General features: G+C 39.4%; 1 protein-coding gene across 1 annotated transcript in view; it reads left to right on the top strand.

Annotated features, from left to right (window-relative positions):
• Positions 1-23,995, top strand: part of LOC141898751 (slit homolog 2 protein-like) — a 42,771-nt gene that overhangs the window by 6,301 nt on the left and 12,475 nt on the right. The window contains exons 4-13 of the mRNA XM_074784827.1: positions 4,242-4,313; positions 20,236-20,307; positions 20,809-20,880; positions 21,093-21,164; positions 21,789-21,952; positions 22,463-22,604; positions 22,700-22,771; positions 22,909-22,980; positions 23,383-23,454; positions 23,670-23,741. Coding sequence (XP_074640928.1) covers positions 4,242-4,313; positions 20,236-20,307; positions 20,809-20,880; positions 21,093-21,164; positions 21,789-21,952; positions 22,463-22,604; positions 22,700-22,771; positions 22,909-22,980; positions 23,383-23,454; positions 23,670-23,741 — 882 coding nt within the window. The remainder of the gene's footprint in view (positions 1-4,241; positions 4,314-20,235; positions 20,308-20,808; positions 20,881-21,092; positions 21,165-21,788; positions 21,953-22,462; positions 22,605-22,699; positions 22,772-22,908; positions 22,981-23,382; positions 23,455-23,669; positions 23,742-23,995) is intronic.

The following is a 23,995-nucleotide window of genomic DNA, read 5'->3' as shown; positions in this document are numbered from 1 at the left end:
CACCCAGGTGTCACGACACTGCCACCGACCAAAACTAAACAATTATTACATATATTTACTTTGAAAGCAGCGCACAAAGTGGGTGTTATGCTTACCTATACCGGCGAGTTACCGATGTAGAAAGTTTATGGCTTCCGGACGTGACCGATCGAAGGGAATTGCGCCGAGGTTACGAGGTGCGGCAAAATTAAAAACCGTTTATATAAACACAGCGCGTGCCTTTTGCGATATTTCGAAAATCTGTTGAATAACAACGTACAAGAAAACGTCGAAATGCCTTAAGATGTAATGTACATGATTAATGGACAAACATTGGAATTAGGCCACTGAAAACCTTTATTATTAAAGAGTAACCATTAGATCGAAACGCTAATGATATTTGCGAGTTATTTCAATTTTTATAATTATCATTATGAATTAATTAGATATAGTTGAATTATTTCATGTAAATCATGTTAAATGCGCATCGATTGGAAATATCTTTGACGTTTTGAGTGTAGATATTTTAATCAAAAACTTTCGAATATGTCAATTTGATCGTCTGTCGTCGCATGAGTGATGTATTACGGGTATGGCTAATTTGGCGTATCGATCTTGCAGCTCCAATCAGTGACATTAAGCAACCGTTTAATGACCCGTACCGATAAAATGAGACGGACTATTGGTATATGTCTCCGGATCCATCGATCTTCGTGTCCGATCACAAATCGCTTTATTTTATCCGTCGGTCCATCATGACTGCCGGTCGGCGGGGGATATAACGAAAGCAAACATGTCATTTCCCAGCGACTCGGAACGAAACCGAGTGGAAATTGTGCCTGGGGATAGAAACGGTTTACACACTATCCACGGACGTCTGCTTCGAAAGAATGAAGCGCCGATTATCTCTGTTTATATCCGGGACTCTGACGCCACATCGGCCATTATTCTGCCATTTGGCTTAATTAATTATTGCGCAACATGAACCTGATCAGATTAATCTATTAAGGATCCGATGGGCATCTCTGTTTTGATAATCGAGTGGAAACTCGAAATTACGATTTAACGATCTGATCGCAGACAGTTCGACACCACGCCGGAGGTTAGAATAAGGCGATTGTCATCAGACAGAGATTCGGTCTTTAAAGTCTCGAAGACTTTCCAATTATTTCCGTCAATCAGCGATTCTCCTGGAATTAATTCACCTCTTATTGGTGAAACCCTGTGAATGAATTGAAAGGTTTATGAAGAGAAATGAAGTGAATGAAATATATCTGGTATGAATACCTCTCAATTCGGAAGCCGTTTCGGTTTAAACAGAGTGGAGAGGAAAAAGAGTCGTATAATAAAATGATAATTGATTGAATTGCCTTTATGCACCTGCGTGAAATTTTGGGTGGTCTTCACGTAGATTCGTCCGCCCGGTGGGGTCTCCAAGCGGCTTTCACAAAATACATCGGCCATCGTCTATACTCGCATTTGGACATGGCTTCTGTTATGTCATTCGTTGGAATCGTATCTGGGATTTCGATCTGTTTCATTTGTTCCGTTGTCGCCCATATGGCGACTTCCGGCCATTTCGACGAAATTATTGCAATTATATGTGATGTGATAAAGAGCAGAGTTTCAAGCAAAATTAGCAGAAGGTCGACCCGATAATTTCTATTCGTTTGGTCAGATTAAACAAAGCGAATCTAGCAGCAATTCGTTAGAGGTTTCACCGCCTGCAGAAACCTCCGATATATTTCTGTTTACATAACGTCATTTTTCAAGACATGAAACCGCATGCAAAAATTTAGACATTCACATTCGCATGGGAAAATTGTTCGACGCATTGAAAATTGGACGGTTTAAAAGAAATTGTTGGTGGTGTATGCATGATATATCTACCGCAAGTCTGAAGACGTTGGTGCGGAGTCGGTGAGACGTTTCTCCCAACATAAAGCATACGGCACGCACAAAATGCTAATTTTATTCAAAGTCACATCGTCACGCGTGCGATGACTCATAATTTCTCCCTGCTGGTCTCGCGTACACTAAGTCTTAGGCAAACATCGGTGCAAAAAGGAATAAAAACAGAGAGTGATTATCTAGAAAAGTATAACTGCCCTTCGTGCAAACTAGAACAAAGCGAAGAACAGTGCGCAGATGAGGCTTCTGTTGAGGGAATAACATCCCTGCACGACCGGGACTACATAATCCGCAGTAAAATATTTTCGGATTAACTGTGGAAATGGCTCGTTCAGTTCCATAGTTCTGGGTTGAAATTTCACTCTGGGCCCAAATTTGATCACTCTACTGATTTGAACACGTTACTTTACATCAAGTCCCCAATACAAAATTGGGGACTAGATTCAAGGTTTACCATTTTTCCAGTGATTAGAATTAACCCATGGATCAGACCTCAAATAATAATGTTTTGAAGAAACAGCTAATTCATGATTTGTGTTGACTCGAATCATATCAAAGTTTCAAACACTTTATTCTCTCCTGTGGGTGCAAAGGTTCCAAGGTTTGTTCACGGACCTGTTACTAGATGATTTATTTTTCTGCCATAAGAAATCTCCACCAGTTTGTCTGACTGCACGATCTGTAAGTTAATGCGCAACTGGTTTTTCACCTTTCTCCTGGAATGTCGAGTTTCCGGCGTAATGGCTTCTCGGTAATTCGATTTACATCGAGAGCCTTTAGTAGTCGCCCGTCACACACGTTCAATTGCCCAACCATCACGTCCATGCATTATAATGTTGATTGAATTATGGCGAATTAAAGACCAGGAATCTGGCCGAGTATTAGCCCGCAGTGCTGCGAGACGCCAGCATCCATTTCAGCTATCTGATCTGGAAGAAGTCGATTAGACGTGATCGATACTGTTGATCCGTAAAATCCCGAGATTCGTGGCCATCGTGATCTCGTTCGGACATGCTCCTATGTTGTCACAGAAAGCACGATAACCAAGTCCAGATACTGATTAATTCTCTAGATCATCTTGATCGCACTTTGATATAGTCCCTACGTGGATAGAACAAGTCCACACGAAGCACACCCTTCCGTGGTTGGTGGAAAAACTGGCTTTTTGCTTGAGAGGATCAAATACATGCCTATCCTTTTCTAGCCAAGTGACCATCTTTGCGCATTTGAAATTCACAAGGAAACGTCCACTCGTCTATCTATTGATGTTTCACTGTGCTCGAAAAGATTTGTCCGTATCCACCAAACATCGCCAGCGTTTTCACTTTGTATTTTACATGTTTATTGTTTGCTCTGTGGCTTTATGGGACTAAATTTACCCCACGATAAGTATTCTGATTATATGAACTTGTGCAACAACTGTCGGAATTGTTTAAACCCCGTTATCGTGGCCAATCTGTCAACTCGTCCGGCTCTAACGACGAGAAATCAAAAAATCGCTTATCCCTCAAGCCGTCCACATCCGGATGAAGCTCTAGGGCTCTGTGGCAAATTGACCGACGGAAAGAGAGCTATATCGAAGCGTTTCTGTTACAAGAGACGTTGATTCGAGTGTTCAAGAGAGAACGATGTCGCTTTTACCAAATTTTCGAGCACGCAAATACCGGTATCTTGTTAAACGCTGCTTGCAACATAATATAATCCGATCTTCATCCGCTTGGATGAAGACTGGTGATACAAACAAATATATTTGGCGAACCACAACCGCAATGGTTTGATTCGCTGGAAAAATAAGCAACGTTGTATTCATCCTGACGATGATCTCTAGTGTGAGATCGAAACGTCGTGTTCTTATATTTTAGATTGTTTCAATTAATAAATTCTCGATTTTAGATTTCTTTCAATTTGTAAATAGTGGGTTTTTATCTTATCATCTGTTCACCACGTTTGAGTGTGGTTATCGTACCATTTTTACGAAAAGTTTGGTGGAAACCTGAAAACTGTAGCTATTTGGCTTAATAACAGTAATGTTCAGTTCCTGGTTGGGAACTGTTGCTTTTTCTGGGCAAACCCGCTAGTCTTTACCTTTCGATTCAACTTTCGTTCAAATTCCCTTCATTAATCAAGAAAGCTACGTGATATATCCTAAGAGAGTCCCAAGAGTCGTATGATTCAAAATATTCATCATTTGAAATTGATAGATATTCATACGAAATTATTTAGACAATCGTTAGCTCCACTAAGTAAACCATATCCTGGACTGTCAGTCTTTGCAAAAGCGATTTTGTAAGCAATATTTATCATGGATAAAAATATAGTTTAATCCTTTTTTTCGACTTGTTTATTTTCAGACGTTTGAATCGAAATAAACTAACCTCAATACCGGACCAGTTATTTGCGACGATGGCCAAGCTGTATCGTTTGTAAGTAAAACATGTTTCTGGTATTTGCAAGTCTGATTTTAGGCACTGGTGTGGAGGTGTGGAGTGGAGTCAAGGACAAGAAGGAGCTAAAAAAAACCCGCACATACGGACCTAACAACCCCACCAATTTCTTGTTTACTAACACTCTGGTGGCGCACGGTAGTCCACTCCACAGAAGGCCAGGAAAATCTGATGTTTATTTGGTCGGCCACTTTTAAATAGATTCAAGAATGATTCAACGTGCTCAAACTGAAAAGGTACCCGTTACGTGTATTTTTACAAAAAGTGTAGTGATGATATTAATTACGTAACGGAAGGTGCCGTTTACGCAGAACGACATTGTTTAATCGATAGTTCATTTGATTCGGTTTTCAATTTGTTATATCGGAGTTTGTCTTCACGAGGTTCCGCTGTATCTACACCACACACGCTGGATTTACCGAGCAGGATCGTCGACTCTCGTTAACATTTTCATCAAGGTTCATCCCGAACTCTGATAATAATGAGTTTATGTTCGTGATATATTCGCAATCTGAATTGACGTCTTCACCTCCGCGATAGAACAATCATTCGCGTAAACTTTAGAAGATGCAGTTCGTTGAATGTTATGTAAACAGTCATTCCAATTACCGGCGAAAGGCGGAGGTCGAGTGGATCAATTCAAAATGCCACTTCGTAAGATTACAACAAGAACGGCCGTAATAACGTAAAACTAAAGAATTCACATGTATATGTAAAGGATCTATCGTGTTTTCTGTATAACCCCGTTGAGTTGATAATTAGGGGTGGTGTTTCTATTCATTATTGAAATTAAGCCATTTCAAGTCGAATTCTATCACAATACAGCAAATTAACGAGACATTTCGAGAGCTTTAGATATCGCCACCCTCGTAGCACTGAAGATCATAGGTTTTAGCTGAATGTTTAACGAGTACCAATTAAAACGGGGACGTGTGAATAGCTAGGAAGGATGACACCGTGGGTGTTATCTGCGGCAAACAATGACCCGTAATATACAATTCATAGAAGGCGATGAACGCCTTAGCGATACAATTACCTGGGCGGACTGGTCGGCTTGCGTGAATCTCTGGCCCTTCTGCACGAACGGTCAAGTTTTAACCGAAACACGACCTCATATAGAGCTCCATTGAATACAAAGTCAAATAGGTTCTCAATTGCGTCGTCGTCATATTTACTCTCTTGGAATCCGTTGTTACAAACTACAGATTTTCCGAATCTGTGACCATTGACCATCGTTTTAATCTGTTGAAAGTTTCCAATCAAAAATACGCCGTACATCATCCTGAATAAAGCTACCAGGAAAAATGATTTACTTATATATAGGCTGCTTTCAGCTTACAATGGAGAAAACAAATTTGCTTTGGTCTTAGGATGATGTCCCAATGCGCGGGGTTATTTAATTCCATCAGTGCTAAGACGGGCAAATCGCGCTGCAGATATTTTCCATATGCTTGGATAGACGAGACATGCAATAGAATAGTTAATAATTCAAGGTTGGCCACTCAATCTTATTTGTAATTATGAAACAATCTACGTAAACTTCATTTGGCGCTCTGTCACCATAGTTTCATCTGTCTTCACCTCCGCCGCATCTTGCTATCATTGATACCGCGTACGCATTCAAACCGACACTGCACACACTCGATCTCTCGGTATATTAGACCCTATCTGTGAAAATGTCACAGAAAGTAGTACAATAGTGGGTTGAGACGTATTTTACACCTTCATAAGCCAGCCCCGAGTCGAAAAGGTATTGCTAGCTCTGTTAAGCAGATGTGGCTTTATATCATTCTTCGATATAGAGATTTTTTGAAAAGAACAGATCTGTGTATAATAGGGGGTGCCGTAAAAATAGCGTGTTCTTCGGCTATGTGTGCCAGTTTGTAGTGTATTCATTTCACATTGAAAGAATCTGTTAAGGGGACAAGAATCCATTAGCTTTACAAAATCAGTCAGTCAAAGACACAATTATTCTTCGAGGCTCCGGTTTTTATCCGAAATCCCGTGTTTTCTTTCGGAATTGAAATTCCGGATCCCCTAACAAAGCCAAAAATGATATCAAACAAGAAATTTAGGTTTTTGATTATTGTGAGGGGTTCGTACCCGAATCCGAGTGTCGACTGTCTGATGATGACAGTGCAGCGACCTTGTGTACCTCGGTCTGGCATTTATATGTGCATTTGAACATCATCTGCAAGAAATGAATCTCTCAGCAAATATCAAAAGTCGGCGATGAAACCCGAGGCTTTTCATCCGGAACGGTCTCCCCTTCGCCGGTGGCCATCTAAACTACGATGAACTGCGAAAAGGTATCGGCAAGTAAATATTCGGGACAAAGGACAGAATTACCCGGAACTCCAATTTCGGCAATGATGTGTTCGAAAAGAATGGAAGGATCGGATGCGAGCTACGCGCTTATGGAAACGACGACCTGAACTCGCGCACAATTGTCGAGCTAACGAAGGAGAAAATTACGTAGTAAAGTTTACTTTGCGCCTCTTCGAAAACTAAAAGGCTCATAACGCTGTACATTTTACTGTCGAATACCTTCACAAGTACGTCTTCAATGGTATCAAATTAGCATACGTCAATCGGCAATTATAACAGAATAAATGCGCCTTCCATTCCAACGTGCTTTTAACTATGGCTTTTCTTCTCCGTTCAAGACCATACACAAGCTCATAAAGCACGTACACCCATTCATGGTATGTCAACACGAAGCAGTTTGATTTTAATCAAATTATTCAGCTAGAGTTCACGCACGCTTGATAGCAAAATGCGGGGCTTTTAGCTGTAAACTCGTAAAAAAAGTATTCGATGTAATATTGGGGATGCATCCCTGACTCAGTTACCCTCGAGTAAAGGGATATATACGCTACAGTTACCCCGAGTAAAGGGATATACCCTAAGCCTTGTGGTACCTCCCCTTAATGCTACGATACGGCGATGGCTCTGATTCTCAGCTCTGCTATATCCCTTTAATGATACTACGAAGTCTTCGCTGATCTGGGTCTGTCAGATTAGTCGCAAATTCGATATTTCCAATTATGTAATATTTTCCCAACATGACGTAGATTTAGATATTCTTGTATTACACACTCTGTGTATGAATCTTTGCTACGTAACTGAATATCGTTGACAAGCATCGAGAATATCACAGTAGCCACGATACGGTGTACATATCAGACTGAATCAAATACCATCGACTAATATATTATATCCGCGCTATACGTTAATTCCGTCGTAATCCTTTCATCACGTTGAGGGTCGCTTCCTCTTTCTCTCAAACGTTCGGATCGCGTTTTGTTATTAAATTCATCATAGAAGTACACGTATATCGTTTTCGAAGAGAGAAATCGTGACTAATGCATCGTTTTAATCGTCGAAACATGTAATCTGTGAGCGAAAAACCGCGCACTCGTGTGTCAACAGTTGCTATATAACGTTCTTCAAAGGCGAGTAACATCGACGTCTTTCGTTTTACATCTTTATCGTTAGTCGTAGTGACACTTCGCGTATACCGAAAGCCGACTCCGAAATAGCGTAAATGATGATGCCACGAACCCCAGTATACGCGGAATGATCCATCTGCTTCGGATTGATGAAAAAAATACTGATTTTCTTTTCGCAATGACACATGAGTCCAACGCACTGCTTATTCTCCCGCGGCGATATACATTTGCGTCTCAGCGAGGGAGCCATTAGAATCGAGTAAAAACAAACTCAAAACGCGTTGATTAATTATAATTAATGACAAGCTTGTGTTCTTGAAAAGTAACACGACACGCTAATGGTATACTTTGTTTCCCCTTTGCATATAGTCTCTGAACAAGGTCTTGTTTTCGACGAGTTCGAAAAAATAAGTAATTTCTGCAAATGCCCTATTCTCCGCGGGCGCAGGTTTAAAGGAGTGTTGCATGCAATTTTGTTTGGTCGATCATAAAAGACAGATCTTGGAGATATTATTTCATAATGCGCCATAGTAAAAGAGTCTCGAATTCGTTGACATAATTTCCTTTTGTGGCGTTGATCAAACGTCAATGGCGGGGAAAAATTCATCCGCACAGCTCATGATAATTCATTGATTCATAGCGTTAAAAAGCGACTATACGCGACAGACTACTTGAAATCGGAAAACCACAGAACTCCGCCTGATCTGGCCAGGGTGTCCTCTCGAAAAATAGCTGTTACTAAAAAAAACGTCTGCTCCGGTGTCGACAACGAATATTTGTCACATAAGAATCAAGACGAGTAAAATGTGAATTCGAAAAAAATATGGGATATTTCAGTTTATGTTATACTCCGTTCTCTTTCGGAACTGTATAAACTGCTTAGTCGTTCACTGGTGAATGATCTAAACGACTGATACTTAATACCATTTGAAATTGAGGTTGGATCGGCAAAATGCTATCATTTTACACGGCAGCAGGGAGAAAGCTTCCGCAGGTTGCAGAAAGGTTTATTTTACGGCATTTAGACTCAATAGCGAATTCGATGACGGCGTGTATTTCACGTTTTATTGCAATATTTTTATTCACTAGAACCTGGGTCAGAACGTGACAATTACCCTTCTCTAGCCATTAAGCAAATAAATGCGTTTAATAGCTTCGCAGAACTATCATTTACTTTTCTACAATCGTTCAATTTCACCAACAGCCCAAACCTGAATGAAAGCAGCATCTACCACAAACAGTACTGTTTTTATACGACTAATTCGTTCAACCCGAACTACGGCAGTCATGAGTTCCATGATAGCGCACACAAGTGTTTAATAAGCATACATCACGAATTCGACAATAAAATGACATCAACTCGAATTCGACCAATGATATTTTCTGATTCATTTGTGTTTGGCGGTGACTAATTAAAAATTCAAAGAAAAATCAAAAGAAAAATCAAAAGCAAAACCTCATTTAGATAAATTGTCAACTTTTTTTCATTACTAATCGAATCGTTGTTGTAATGTTTGAGCAAAATGTTTGTTCAAGGATCGAACCAAGTTGAACTAAGAGGTAACATTTCGCACCAATCTCGAATAGATAACGTGGCTTTGTTGTAAAGTCTTCAAGAGACGTTTATACCAATCACCCCTTAACAGTACACGCCCAAAACACTTTCACGTTTTAGCAAATATACAAGTGGTTACTAAATAGGTTCGGCGAACTATTGTTCGTCGAAATTCGTTTAATTTCCAAAGGGCTTTCTCAAATTTAAACATGCTAGAACACTTAACGAGTTCCCGTGGTTTCGAAAATATCTATTTGATTACCGCCCGCTCAAGTACGGTGCGCGAGGATTTTCCTGTTATTTGTCTCTCACTGCTTTCATAAAGGATAACAACAAGCCCATCCGTTACGTCGGCGTAAAAGAAATAGTAGACGATGGGTCTTTCGTCAACAAAGTCAATGGCGTCGAATTGTCTTTTGATCGAATTTTTGGCTATGAAGTGTAGAAGTTGATGTAGTACTCGCGAAACCCTTGACTATCGTGTATACGTATCACTTCACCCAGTTATATGGGTCGCAGTAGTGTCACTGTGGCACCGATGTATTGTTTTCGCATGAAATTAATACAAATGGAAGATGACATTCATTGGAATGTTTAGTTCTGTTTGTAGAATGTGTCCAAAGTATGAATCGACGATTTAACATGTCATATATTTTAAAGCAGCGTAGGTTATGTATTATATTTTTACGTACACGGTGATATCAGGTGCGATTTTTATCGACCATTTTTTACAAGCGGAACCTGGTGATTATGACTTTATTTGCCAACTCTTTAGCAAAACGTGACCTATTCCCATCCATTTACCTATTTTATCAAACGGTTTAGACATTTTGAGCATCAACAGGGTCGTATTTAGCAGGGTTGCCGGAGGCAAATGTCCCCCCTAGCCAGAAATTTTGGAAAAATGCCATTTTTGCAAATATCATTGTTATATCCTACGAACTGCCCTGATGGTATCAAATTCCCAACGACCAGAATAGAAACAGTACTGCAGAGGTTGAGGATCCACCAGATAGTCTCTTCTGTAAATTTGAATCAAAATCAAACCGAAATAAATCACCTGCTAACGAAGAGGACGATTGAAAATGAACTACCAGGGCGTAAAAAACGAATATCAATCTCGCCATTCGACGGAATAGCTGGTGAAATGGGCTATAATTTCCATGATATGCGTTATCATTACTATCTACGATCATTGATGATATTTTGATCCATAAGCAATAGGACATGATGCATCACACGTATATTGAATCATACTAATTCTTCACAGGATTCTTTCACTATTCTCGCGTATATACATTTTTTAATTGGGAGATTGCAAAGACTGATGGTAAATAGATATCTCAGTAAATCATTCATTTGAGCTCTGTTTCGTAACCATACGGTCGGGATTTATGGACAACCCTATTGGCAATAAATCTGCTTGGCAAGAGCTACGCACTAAAACGATGGCCAGGGGAGGAATAATGTCGTTCGTTATACACGCTACAATTACAGGCACTGCTTGGACGACGGGTTGATTAAGCAATCGTAAATCGGGCAACAATTGATGCATTTATATTTAATTCACTCATATAAACTTCGTTATTGCCGAGGAGAGCGTTTTATTATGAACTAATGATATTCGCTAATCGGTGAAACTGGTAATTTAAACGCATTACATTTAGACGCGTTGAATGTTCCCAGCGAGTGCACATTCCGGTTAAATATTTGATATATAAATTACTTTCATTCATTTTGTCGTATTGGCTTCCATAAGAACTACACAGCCACGGCAATTAAAGGACTGTTCCGTAATAAAAACTCGAGGCAACCCGGGAGGAAATTGTATTGAAATTAGATAGACGTATGATAGAAGAAACGTTCCATCTTCGTAGTTCGTGCATGGATGCAAATTTTTATTATTCCGCAGGTGCTTCGTATAAAGTTATATGATTCCAAAGAACCTCTCTAATGTACACAATAGTGCGTTGAACAGTAAATAGTACTTAAACCTTGTAAATAATACCGAAAACTTTTTAAGTTTTGAATGGAAAATAGTATGTATACATACTAACTGACAAAGATGTCGTTATTTCAAGGTTTCAAGTCGTTCAGCCACTAAATGCAAGATCTGTGAAAATTTGTGAAATGAGAAATATATTTTTTCTTGTCATAATATCGTGAAAACTAAAGAAAATTTTCCGTCAGTTCCCGGAATAAGACAAAAATGTTGAAAGTAATCCAATATCTACCCATAGCATAGAAAATGTTTTTGCCGAATGTGATGGGGTGAAAAAGGCGGGCAGATTTTCAGAAATTCTTCAGTGCGAGTGTAACGAGTTGGTAAGGCAATCCAGCCAATCAACTGTATCTTAGCAGTTCTTCTCGGCGAATTCGCGGCGTACTTGCGGAGCGCCGGTCTGCGCCGTTATCACTAAAATTACGACGCTAAAACAACAGTAACGCTTAACACGGTCGAGTAACGAAAACAAGCGTCTCGGGGACACCGTATCGATGCTTCGCCGCAACGCTCCTGGAAGCCGAAAAGGATTCCTGATGTTGCATTTTGATTACGTTGAAATAATTCGGTATCATGGTACACGGCGTGTGTCTGATACGGATTGCAGCTTCTCGTGGTTTTATCGAGATTAGATCGAGAGCGATATACGCACAGCTCCGAGTGTGCACATTACTCATCAAAACAAAAACGAATACGGCGGACTATAGATATGTTTTTCGAAAAAAATGATTTTTAAAAGTCAAAGCCAAAGAGCAAAGCAATTCGTCCGTTACTGTTGGTGGGCAATGATATTGCATAAAATGTATTTTATCATAAGTTCTGTATGTAACCTCAGGGCTATGATTGATAAGTCATTAGCGGGGTAAGACAAGGAGAACAAGCCATTAGCAAGACCATTTACACATCAGTGAGCTTCCAAGTGCTATCGTTGAATGTTTATGGGTCGGGTTTTCAGGTGTAGCACTCACCACTCTACCTCCTCGCACTCAGCGTATACCACCGGGATAGTGATTTATGCGCTCAATTTGCCTCCTGGAGGTGTCTTCATAAAGTCTACGCTAAAACGTGTCCGTCCATAGACCTGGCAGATTATCCTTAATTCGTTAGATTTTGGTAGGACTTCTTAGAATAACTGCGTGCACAAACGTGTATGGAGGCGGACGTGGGGTATAATTCCGAAAGGCATTTTTTTGTCTTATTCAAGCCTCGGTGGCATTTTGATTGCCGCGTTCGCTTTAAGACACTTAAACATGACATCTTTACGTGACATCGAAAATTTACTGCGCTTAACACCTGATGATGAATCGAAATTAATCTTTCTTTTTATAAGCGACATTGTCGTGTTTACTTTGCGACGAATGTAAATAGTCGAATCATGATTTATAGTGGTCATGTTTTCATAAGATTGTTTATTTCCATTTTAAGCCGAGTGGAATTTTGTGACCACATGAAAATTCAGTTTGAATGTAGAAAGATCATTCTGTCGTCAAACCACAAACTAAACCAATACCAGGAACGGTTCGAAACACCTTTTGAATAGCGCCAGTGTTGATTCAAATCTGAATGGACTTTTTTTCGTTTAAAAATGATTTCCTTATTTCATGTGAAAATCCTTTTCACAAAAGCAGTAAACTAAGCCAATATTTATTTTCACTCCTGTAAGACCATTGCTTTAAAGCTGCGAGTTGAAATGCAGATTTAAAAAGAAAGAAAAAAAAGTCCTGAAATATGTTCTCAGAATTGTACATAGTTCCATTACCACATCGCATTCTCTTGAGTTTTGTAGCAGCGGTTGACCCTTACATCACTAGTCTGTGCAGCCCTGTTTGGAAAGTTTCATAAAGCCGCCAACTTAAACGAAACTAAACGAACGACTATTATAATGTTCGGTATTTGACATTTAGCTGGATTAAGAACCAGACATTGGGAGCCAGGGAGATTATTTGCGCGTGGATTTATCGGATATTAATGGTATCATATCAGTGATTTTATGTGCAAGCCGGAAAGCGTGCTGTTCCATGGTTATCGCCAATTTCACTATTTCAAAATATCCATACGACACGACCATCCTATAAAAAAGTGTTTTAACAATCAATAATTTGTTTGTAATAGATCAACGACACTCTAAAAGTAAAGATATTTAGATTTTTCGACCGCAACTCCCGATTCTTTTTTTCTGAAGTTAGTGTGTCTATTTGCATTAACATTCAATGAAGTAGATGATATTTTTAGTGTATGAGGCCTCGCACCTGCAATTCTGGATTTTCTTCACGTCCACCGGAAGTAGAAAAATTCCTCGAAGTGATGAGCACGGAGCTTGATTACGTGTCGTAGTTTTATGGCATACCACTTACCCTTCCTTCACTCAACCTCGATAAGGATAAGAACATCGAACCCCCAACGAGTGTCAGAATTAGTGCCAATATTCTTGCTTATCATATTCTCATTAAACCAACAAACAAGTTTTGATAAAAGCAGCGGTAGAGCGATATAAGCTTCTCTGATTCATAGGGTTTGTGGTAATTTCCAACGGACTCGAAAAATCGAGAGCTACGTAGGCTGCATAAAAACAGCCAAAATATTTGTCGTAATTAGCTGAAATTATAATCATCTCGGGGACATTTTTTCGTCTGTTTATACGCTTCGATCTCCATCGGGTCTATCGATTATTAGCTGTTTACTAAACATTCGAGTTGAATGCTAGCTCGTAAATTCCGAAATGTATTCTATTCGGCACAAATTGATGATATGAGACTGGAAAGTCATGACTCATTGTGCAAAAAAACCGTTTTCGCTATAATATTGACTAGTATAAAACTGACTAGTAAAACTGACTGAAATGAAATCACCGATCAAATGAATTTGATGCATTTGACGACTTAGGTGTTCCTCTGATTGGATAAAAGGATATCTTCTGGTCTTGGCTTCCGTGTTGCCGTGCGCATGCATTATTCGTGTCGGAGCCGGTGTATCATTGACTACTTAGCGTAGAAAGAGATGTATAAGTCACTTAGGGTTTTGGGAGCATGTGCTAAGCTAATCGAGTTCCGTGTAAAACCATAGTTAATGGCCAGAGAAACGTCGATGTAGAAGTTATATCAGCTGCTTAAACCAATCAATGTCTAGTTAACAACAGTTTCACAATTCAATATACAACAAATCAATCGCCCGTGAGAAACTCGTACGAGAGCTGGAGGAATACGTGGCGGTGGATTGATCCGCCGTCTGACGAGCCCAGAGAAAAACTGAACGTCGCATATCCAAGCGCCAGACGCCTGTAGCGAGCCAGGCATCGCCGTAGGTCCGGGAACCGGTCCGATACATTGCGGTGGTCTTTTTTTTAGTTTTAGACTCATTACACGATGGTGAAGTCACAAATTTGTCATAGATGGATTTCATATTGACCCATTTGTTTGAGAACTTTGATCTGAAAAAAAATATTAATGATCTTTCCGTGAATTAGTTATTTCTATTTTGATTTCTAGGACTTTTGATATTCATCAGGGTTTTCTGTCCGTTCGGCAGAAAACCCCATTTATATTCTCGTGTATGATTTCTTTTTCACATTTTCTGTTCATACAATCTATCTCTTAGCGAATTCAAATTAAATGTTATTTAGTTATTTTAAGTGTTAGTTTGCACCCTTCGATTCTGTTAGTTATTTTCCGGATCACAATACGTCGATGTAATGATTCCCGTTATCATATCAGGTTCGAATCCCCGACGGTGAATTTTCTTTTCTTATTTCAATGTTACACCATTCATTTCGAATGTGAAGAAGGGTGGCAACTTGCAGAAATCTCGTTATCGTTGCTTTGCAGTTATGTCTTTAGTATTCTATTCTTCAACGACAATATTTGTTCTCGGGATTTTTTTTTCAGCCTTCCCATATCTATCTATTTTACGTATTTGAGATACGTTCGTACGTTGGGCCCAAATTAATTGCCTTTTACTCGGTCAGAAACAATGAACCATGAGTAATGTGGATGATCGGCGCGTCGGATGCTTTGCACTCGCCCCTTTGTAACATTGTCGTTGAAAACTGCAAATTTTGCAGTCGCCCTCCAGTCTGGTGCCGCATATGCTATGTCATTTTGTTTTAGCAACGTCAATGATCACCGTGCGTCCGTGTGTATGGCGCCCGATTCTAATGAAAGAGGCTGCCTTCAGATCTGACGGGTAAATCACCATTATCTTGCACCGGCAATGTGTTCCAAACGTCCGCAACAACACGTGAGATGCATGATACGTGCTCGACCCTGCTCTAACTTCCCATGCCCGTGGGAACGATAATTCATTGCGATAAACCGATCCAATTGTCTTCAATTGCCAATGACCGACGTCTGACTATGCTAAGCCATTTTTGCATTGGCAGTTAGGGAACGCATTATCATATTGGTGATGATGTCGACAAGGACGCGTGCTCGCCGTTTGAACTGCTTTTGTCGTTGTCGTGAAAATTCTCACACCCTGGCTTCACATTTTCCAAGTGGTCGGTAAATATTTACCGGAATTAACGCATTAGAACATCTGAAATGTCAAGTGTACACGAGAAAGTTTACTTATCGCCTAAACCGTTCACTTCGTTTCCCGGAATGTAAAATCTTGTTCTGGAGGAAAACTCAAATTTTTCTGATGGTGGCAGCTTGAAAAAAGGGAAGAAATTTCAAAAAGTTAGATCGAGCAGCCAGATCTGATGTCGTTTCTGAAGTGCGTAACTGCGTGGAACCGCGGGTTTATCATCGAAATTGGGACAGGGTGAATGAAACGTACTTTATGAATAAAGTAGCTCCAGATTCTTAGAGAAAATATTACAATATTGTTTGTAAACCGATTACGTATTTTCTGTATTAGACTTTCTGAAATTCGCGGTAGTAAATCTCGGCCGTGAATCAGCGACTCCGGCGAGAAGTCGGTTCTCGATATTTATTACTCGCAGAATAACCGGTAATCTACTTTCGACAGGTAAAATACATAGGTAAACAGAAACTCGTACATTAGCAATCAATTTTACTAGCACTTTACTTCGGCTTATCGAAATGATTCGTAGCGTTAAGTGCGAAAACAGGCCCGCGTCACAATTAAGCTGTAGGTTAGTGATTTTGTTGTGGCAGTTTACATTTTACCCTTGTGTAGGTACGCTACTGAGAAAACGTTTACCTGACAAGATTCACTTACTCATACGGTTTGTAGTTTTTCTCACCTGGTTGAATTATGTCTTGGGCAATTTTTCAGTCTGGCGAAAGGAATCCGGCCCGCTCCCGTCGAAGAGTTAGTTGGCTGTTTAGCCAATTGTATAGAATCGTTTTTCACCTGCATCGTATCGAAATGCGACATACGAATCTGCTCTTTTTTGTTTACAAAAGGAACCTACAAAAATCTGATACGATCGAAAGATTTCTTTTGTGAGAAACCTCCTCTCCCCGCTAACCCCCCCCCCCCACCCGCTCCAACGCACACACACACACACGCACACACACTTCTCGCTTATTTCACGAGATGCTGATTTTAAACTGAATGTTGATTCAAGCAATTAATCAATTATCTTTGTAGATACTGTAACTATGAGGGTAAATATTTCAAATGAATGCTTCGATCATATTTTATGCTCGGCTGTTTACTTTTGCGAGCAGAATCGGGCATCGGTTGATTTGGCTTCGTTGGCACTCGGTATGTTTGGTGTGCGTGCATGTGTCAATAAGTCGATTCTGTTCGGTCTGAAGATGTCATGGACTGAGCGGTGATAAAGTTTCCATCCTTGCCGGTATAGCCGGGATTAGTATCAACTCCCCGGTCGCTCGTTATCGCCTGACCGAGAAATCGATTGTCACTCGCAGGAGTTGCTTTTCATCGCCCTCGGAGCCGGTGCCACCTCTCCGCATCATGACGGCAAAAGGCAAATGGACCTGGCAGTTTCGAGTTCTTTTTCATACCAAAGATAAATTCCACAACCTGGGTCGTCACTGAATCCAGTCGAAAATCCCGAATCCCCTGATTTCCATCGTGGGGACTCCTGCAAACTGCCTTAAATTACGGCCATGGCCGACTTCTTAGGCGGACCAGTAGAAAATCTAAAAACATTGAAAAATCATTGGAAACATCTGATCACTCAAGGAGGAATAATCAGCACTTGTCCTGGTGACAATCTTTCGAAATTCAACAATAATAAATTTGATTTGATTTAAATAGGCTTCGGAAAGCGAGGTTTATACTGTGGCATGTGAGGTTTTCGGTTACGATTACTCGTAAAGCGCCCCATTGAAAACCTGTATCCCCAAATGTCAAATGCTGTAAAGTTTTGTACTAACCACTAAAGATTTTGTTTTTGTTTTTGACTGTAAAAACTACGGAAATTATGTGACCATGATGCCCACAGAATTAATTCAGGTACAGGAATTATATCAACCTGTTGATTGCAACTCAAATCAAATAGCCTAATGCTTTAGTTCGTCAAAAATATTTGAGTGAGGGAAATTCAAATTCGCAATGTACATACACACTAATGAGGTGTGCAACTTAGAAAATTTGAAGAAAAATTCAATTGGCCTAATTTACTACAAGGTCTTCTCATTAGCAGACCGAGGCTCATTGCAAACCACTGGATATTTTTACTATTTACAGCAGTGAACCTAACCCTAACCCTATTCCAAGCCCTAAAACGAACGCTTACCATCTTCTCACCTTAACCTATCTCTAAACTTAACCTTAGTCAGTGGTTTGGTAACCTGTCTGTGGTTTAGTTTCAGGATAAGATATTTTCAAGTAACCTCATCCGATTATAAATGCTTACCACCAACAATTAGGTAACTAACTAATGTTATTGTTATTGTTATTAGTATATCATAGATATAGAGGGTAACACAATGACATTTATAAAATCAATGTTGCGCTGCCATAGTATCGACCTCCTAATGGTTAATAAGCCTATAGCCTTATGGATACCGTCAACAGATTTAACCTTTCACCGAATATCCACTCTTCCGATTGTTGTGTCCGATGAAACTCGAAATCATTTATGTTTACACACGGTTGCTCATTTCGTTTTTCACATTCAACTTGAACTGAATTTTTTCCACTTGATCATACTTAAACAAATACTCACTCTTCCCGCTGCGTGCGTGGTTGCAACAAAAAAACGACCGCGGTCTAATATCCTGCATGTCAGTCAGTGAATCACTTGTTGAAGAATCTTTCGCCGCGTTATATCCAGCCCTTATCATCGGCTTTCGAAGTGCTCTTCAACTATTCCACATCACCAGCTAATAGCCCGGTCTAATGAACGACATTAACGGTTATTCATGACCGCAAATTCTACTCGAGCATGCAAATGCAGTGATTTGATGATTCTCCTTCAGGGCCACTCCTGAGTCCTAGTACAGGCCTAAATATTTTTCGGGTAGAATATCGCGGTAAATTTTGTGTTTATCAGATAACCAACTGTGCCCAGCTTCGCAAGGCAAATTATGATACTGTACTAGTGAGCTAGGAATAATTAGGCCCTACCCTTGTAACATTGGAACATGTCAAAGTTTACATGGTACCTACTCCTAGACTGCATGCGGAGTATTGGAATTCTTATTCTGGCATGGATCAATTCATAAGACTGCTTAAATCCTTGTTGAAATTCCAATACCAAAGATGAAATCCTTATAGTATGAGGCTCACGAGCTCAAACTCAGTCTTCGGCCGGCTTTATTTTTCCAGTCTAAACTTGCCCCGAAAGTAGAGTCCTCATTTATTGAAGGACTCTTCACGAATTCATTAATCCTCATTATCTTTGTTGAACCGGGCTGTGAACCTGTGACCTTTTCATTTATCCGTCGCGAAGTACTTCATCGTTGATAAATCAGTGACGTTAACCTCTTCGCTGCGATTGCCATTGTATTCCGTCTCGAAAATACCTTGTAAATCTTTAATACCGCTCGCGGAATAACAATTTGCGGAAGGAGAGCGCTTTGACTTCATTTTCTGTTCGATCCTTAAGCGATCGTCTGCAAATGGATGATGAGAGACACTCGATACAATCTTCTTTTTGAAACAGTTTCCCACGATGAAATCGGATTCTTGATTAAAAAAAATGTTTTCTTCTCACATCGAATTTAGCGTCATTGAGTTTGTTTTACTCGAGTAGCAGTGTATCGAGCACCCTTGACCATGTTAAAGTCAAATGTGTTTGATCACCTGCGGCAAATAAACAGTCGTGATATTTCCCGTCTTGATTTCTAGAAATAAATCGACGTCGAGTCGTTCGCGTTTTGATTTATATCGAAATCAAGAGATGTTCCATCGATTATTACTTAAGTCTATTTGAATAGCATCGATATCTACCCCTGGTACATCGATTATTGCAGTTCATGAAATGCCAGACTTTCATCTCAATTTAAATTGTTCGAGATCGAAATTGATCGACTATCGAATGTCTGACTATTAATCTAGCTAATCTTGGGATAGATGATTCACTTTAATGCTGGCGGATGGGGCGGATAGAAAATAATTTTTTTCATTTTATCGCATGAATTCTTCGAACTTCTGCGATTGTTGTTATCGACATGAAACTATTCGACTGCCAAGTATGATAAAAAGATTTAATCATTTACGTACAAATGTTTCAAAGTATATAGACAAAATGGTTGATTAGTTATAATCCCCATTACTCAGTGCATGCTTTTTATATGTTGCGTGCATTGCGGAAAATGGCAAATGTTTTTTATCACCTCTCTCTGATAATTGTAATTGTGTACATGCTTGGGGAATTATGAATTTTCTTTTTAGAGTCTCACTTCTCAAGTCATGCCAGTACATCCAGAGATACCTTATTGATTTACAAATGTAATTCTTCGATAAGAATTGTTTTCGGCGTCTAAATAAATTTTACGCTGTACATCATTTCAGGGATCTCAGTTACAACAAGTTGAAAATGATCGGAAGAAAGAGTTTGAAAGGTGCACCGTTACTTCGGAATTTGTAAGTAAATGTACCATGGAAAGAAAAATATCAACAGTAAGGACATTTAATTACAGTGTTCTTGTCCTCAGAGGTCCTTTACTCAGTAACTCAGAAAAGAAAACAACAAAAAATAAAAACAATTTAAGACACTGAAGAATAAGCTTTTTCTCAGATTATATTAATGTTTATTTAAACGAAAGTAATAGGCCTAATAGAATTTTTTTAAGCAGCTTATAAAAAGATTTGTTTTTGCATTGTGTGCAGCTTTGCACTGTGAAACGTAAGTCGATTCGGTTTTGACGAGCTCTTGTATTTCTGGTGGCTGAGGAACTGTTTAGTTGTGTCGGGATTACCTCTAGTCCGGTACCCTTACTTTTTTTCTGGTGTTCAGTCATTAATTTCGAGAGATCTCTTCAATCCCAGAGGAAATTAGAAAATTAGTACAGCTTTTATGAAAGGGGTGGTGATTGAGAGAATAAAAGTGGCGATAAGATGATTTTGATGATTACTTTTTTTCAGACAACTGGATAATAACGAAATAGTTTGTATAGCCGAAGAGGCCATCAAAATGTTGAAAGATATGGAAATCTTGTAAGTAATTGAGTTGGTCTACAAGGTAAACAGAGAAATCTATTTTCAGACTCAGACTGACAAATTTACTGATGGGTCCCTTGTCATTTTCGTTTACTGCAACATTAGAACTACTCGGGGATAGGCCTCGAGCAGATGCGGCTACAAATATCTCATAAGGCTTCGTCTTGGAAAAATGCATGTGTGTGACAAATATTTGTATCTATTTTCAGAACCATCAATAAAAACAGGATCACAACATTGCCAAGAGATGTATTTTCCAATATGCATAAACTACGAGTGACGTAAGTCAATTTAACCATCTGGACCTGGTTCCAAAGTTCTGGGTAAAATCTGGCGATAGTAGAATATTGTAAATAAATTAATTTGAACTCAGAGGAAACTCTAATACTCATGACTGTGAAACCGGTTCCTAAGGCTGATGATGCAGCTTTTTTATGATGTGGCATTTCATTAGAAAATGTAGACTATGGGGCTCATTTCTTTTATAGAAAAGCTCATTATCAAATGCTTCACGCTCAAGGATTAGAATGATGACTGAATCTGTGTGCATATCAAATACGATCTGAATATTCATTCGATCATAATAGTGATATTGTTAACCACAATTTTTCCTTCGATTAAGATATTGGAATTGGTCGAGGGCATTTAAACTAAAAAAAATTGATACCTTGTTTCTCCTTTCTGCTGAGCGTAAAAGTTGACCCAGCTGGCCACCTATCTACCCTGTACATTACTTTAAAAAAATCATAATCAGGTTAACCATAACAGATTGGCAGCTATAGTAATGAACTGATTAAAGATTCAATTGCAGTTTACGTAAGTTACCCGGCCAATTAGGAGAAACAAAGTATAATTTTTTTAGCCTTACGTAAACAAAACTGATTCGGCATTTCTAATTTCTACAGGCGAGTCGCGCATAACAATTTAGTGTGCGATTGTCATCTATCATGGCTGGCAAAATGGCTGCGAACTCACCCGACACTGGGGCTATTTACGACCTGTTCAGAGCCGAATCATTTACGCAATGCCGAGATCGCCGAACTTCAAGAAGCCGACTTCACATGCAACGGTAAGAACGGGCGTAACGTCGCTCTTCTCATTACACCGTGATTTAATTTCTCATCAAATGATTGGTGTTTCTCCGTTTTTCCTGTCGAAGTTACTCGCCGGCTTATTAGTCACCCATTTATCTACGCGAATAGAATAATTCAATTAGTTTTGTAGTGAGTTGCGTTCTTTTGAAAAATTTTCAAACGCAAAAGTCATTATTGGCATAAGCAAACATTGAATGTTATACTACGATGTATTACTCGCACTGAAAATTCTAGGCTTCTTTCAAACCATTGGCGGAAACGTCTTAACATGAGTTTCATATAGACATGGAATTATTGGAAATTTGGAATTAAGTGATAGAAATACCTTAATTTTGTATGATTGGAAATATTCCCTTCATGACCTGTCAATAAAACTGGGCCAAAGATCGTTTAATGTAGGAAAAAGTGTCATCAATGCTGCTAGTGATGCTGCTAGTGATGTGGGTACATTATGTTTCAACTTCCAATTTGATTGTCTATTTTAGGTGTTGAAAATCCACATCCCCCTGAGTGCGTCGCCCAAACCACCTGTCCCGGTCAGTGTATTTGCTCGAATGGTATCGTCGATTGCCGCGACAAAGGCCTTACGGAGATTCCTGACGATATTCCAGAAATCGCTACCGAACTGTAAGACTAACACCTCATTGAAATACATTCAAAGAAATGAAATAAAGAATTAGCTTATTATACAAAATATTGCATGTACGTATTTCTTTTGGTAGACGTTTGGAGCAGAACCAAATCACGAAGATTCCATCGAAAGCGTTCATTAATTATAAAAGACTACGTAGAATGTGAGTAGATCAGTTGATTTGTTCCCCTTTTGATTAAACAAATTTCCTCGGCGAGAAATTCTGCATACTGCAATATCAAACAGCGTTTCAACCGCTTTTTCTAACCATGTCACGCGTGTATGTGTCCTCCTTTTCAGTGACCTCAGTAACAACCAGATATCAGCGATCGCACCTGATGCATTCGTCGGATTGAAGTCGCTCAATTCTCTGTAAGTTGGAAATCAAACTAATCGATCTTTATGCAACTATATAACGAGTAAGCCTTCAGGCACACACGTATGTACGCACAAGCGTAGTATGCTCGTTAATACGAGTATATGCCTTAGATTATTTTACCTGATGTTGTTTACAACGTAATGTTCTAGAATGTGGTCATTATTTTGACATCCGTATATTTTATTTACGGTCCCCGGTGTATTTACTCGCTTCATTAAACAGCGAACAGTGACGACACTACCGTATAATTCTGTTGTCTACTCGCGAGTCGGGTGATTTTTGCAACAGAGATAATTACCGCGTTGTGTGTTCGTGAACTGGAAAACGTTCACATTCGCCGATGTCGTAATCGTGTTTCCTTTGATTTGTTAGTCAATTTATTGTTTCATTTGCAGTGTGCTGTATGGTAATAAAATCAATGAGTTGCCGGTTGATGTTTTCCAGGGACTGTCGTCACTTCAATTGCTGTAAGCTCTCCCTCTTGAAACATTACACAATTTCTCGTAGCGTTGATTGTTTGAATGCGTTTACGCAGCAGGCGGCGATTGCTTAATTTCATTATGGTCGCGATTTTAGGCATTCGCAGTTTTAATTTAGAAATGTCACTTTTCTTAAATTAATTTTTCAGTGATCTCAAAACTCGACAACGATAATGTACAATACTATCTCTGTTTTCTTGCAGCCTTTTGAACGCAAACAAAATCAAATGCGTGCGCAAGAATATTTTCAAAGATCTTCTCAATCTAAACTTACTGTAAGTGATCGTTTTGACAAGTCCACCATTAGAATATGCCTGACATCCAAGTTAGGTGGTCACAAGAATATCTCCGAAGTTGAACCCTTATCACCAAGTTGGTCAGGTCTGGCTTGCTGAGTGCCACCTCCCATATCATATATGGTTCCTACATTCCCTCAAATACTCCTTAAATCTGAAAATGTGCCATAGAAAAATCCTTTTAATCGCATATTTCAAATTGAACAATTCGTTTCAAACAATTTTCAACCAAG

The sequence above is a fragment of the Tubulanus polymorphus genome, chromosome 2, assembly GCF_964204645.1.
Source record: "Tubulanus polymorphus chromosome 2, tnTubPoly1.2, whole genome shotgun sequence".
Taxonomy (NCBI): Eukaryota; Metazoa; Nemertea; class Palaeonemertea; order Tubulaniformes; family Tubulanidae; genus Tubulanus; species Tubulanus polymorphus.
This window is presented reverse-complemented; position numbering and strand designations above follow the sequence as displayed.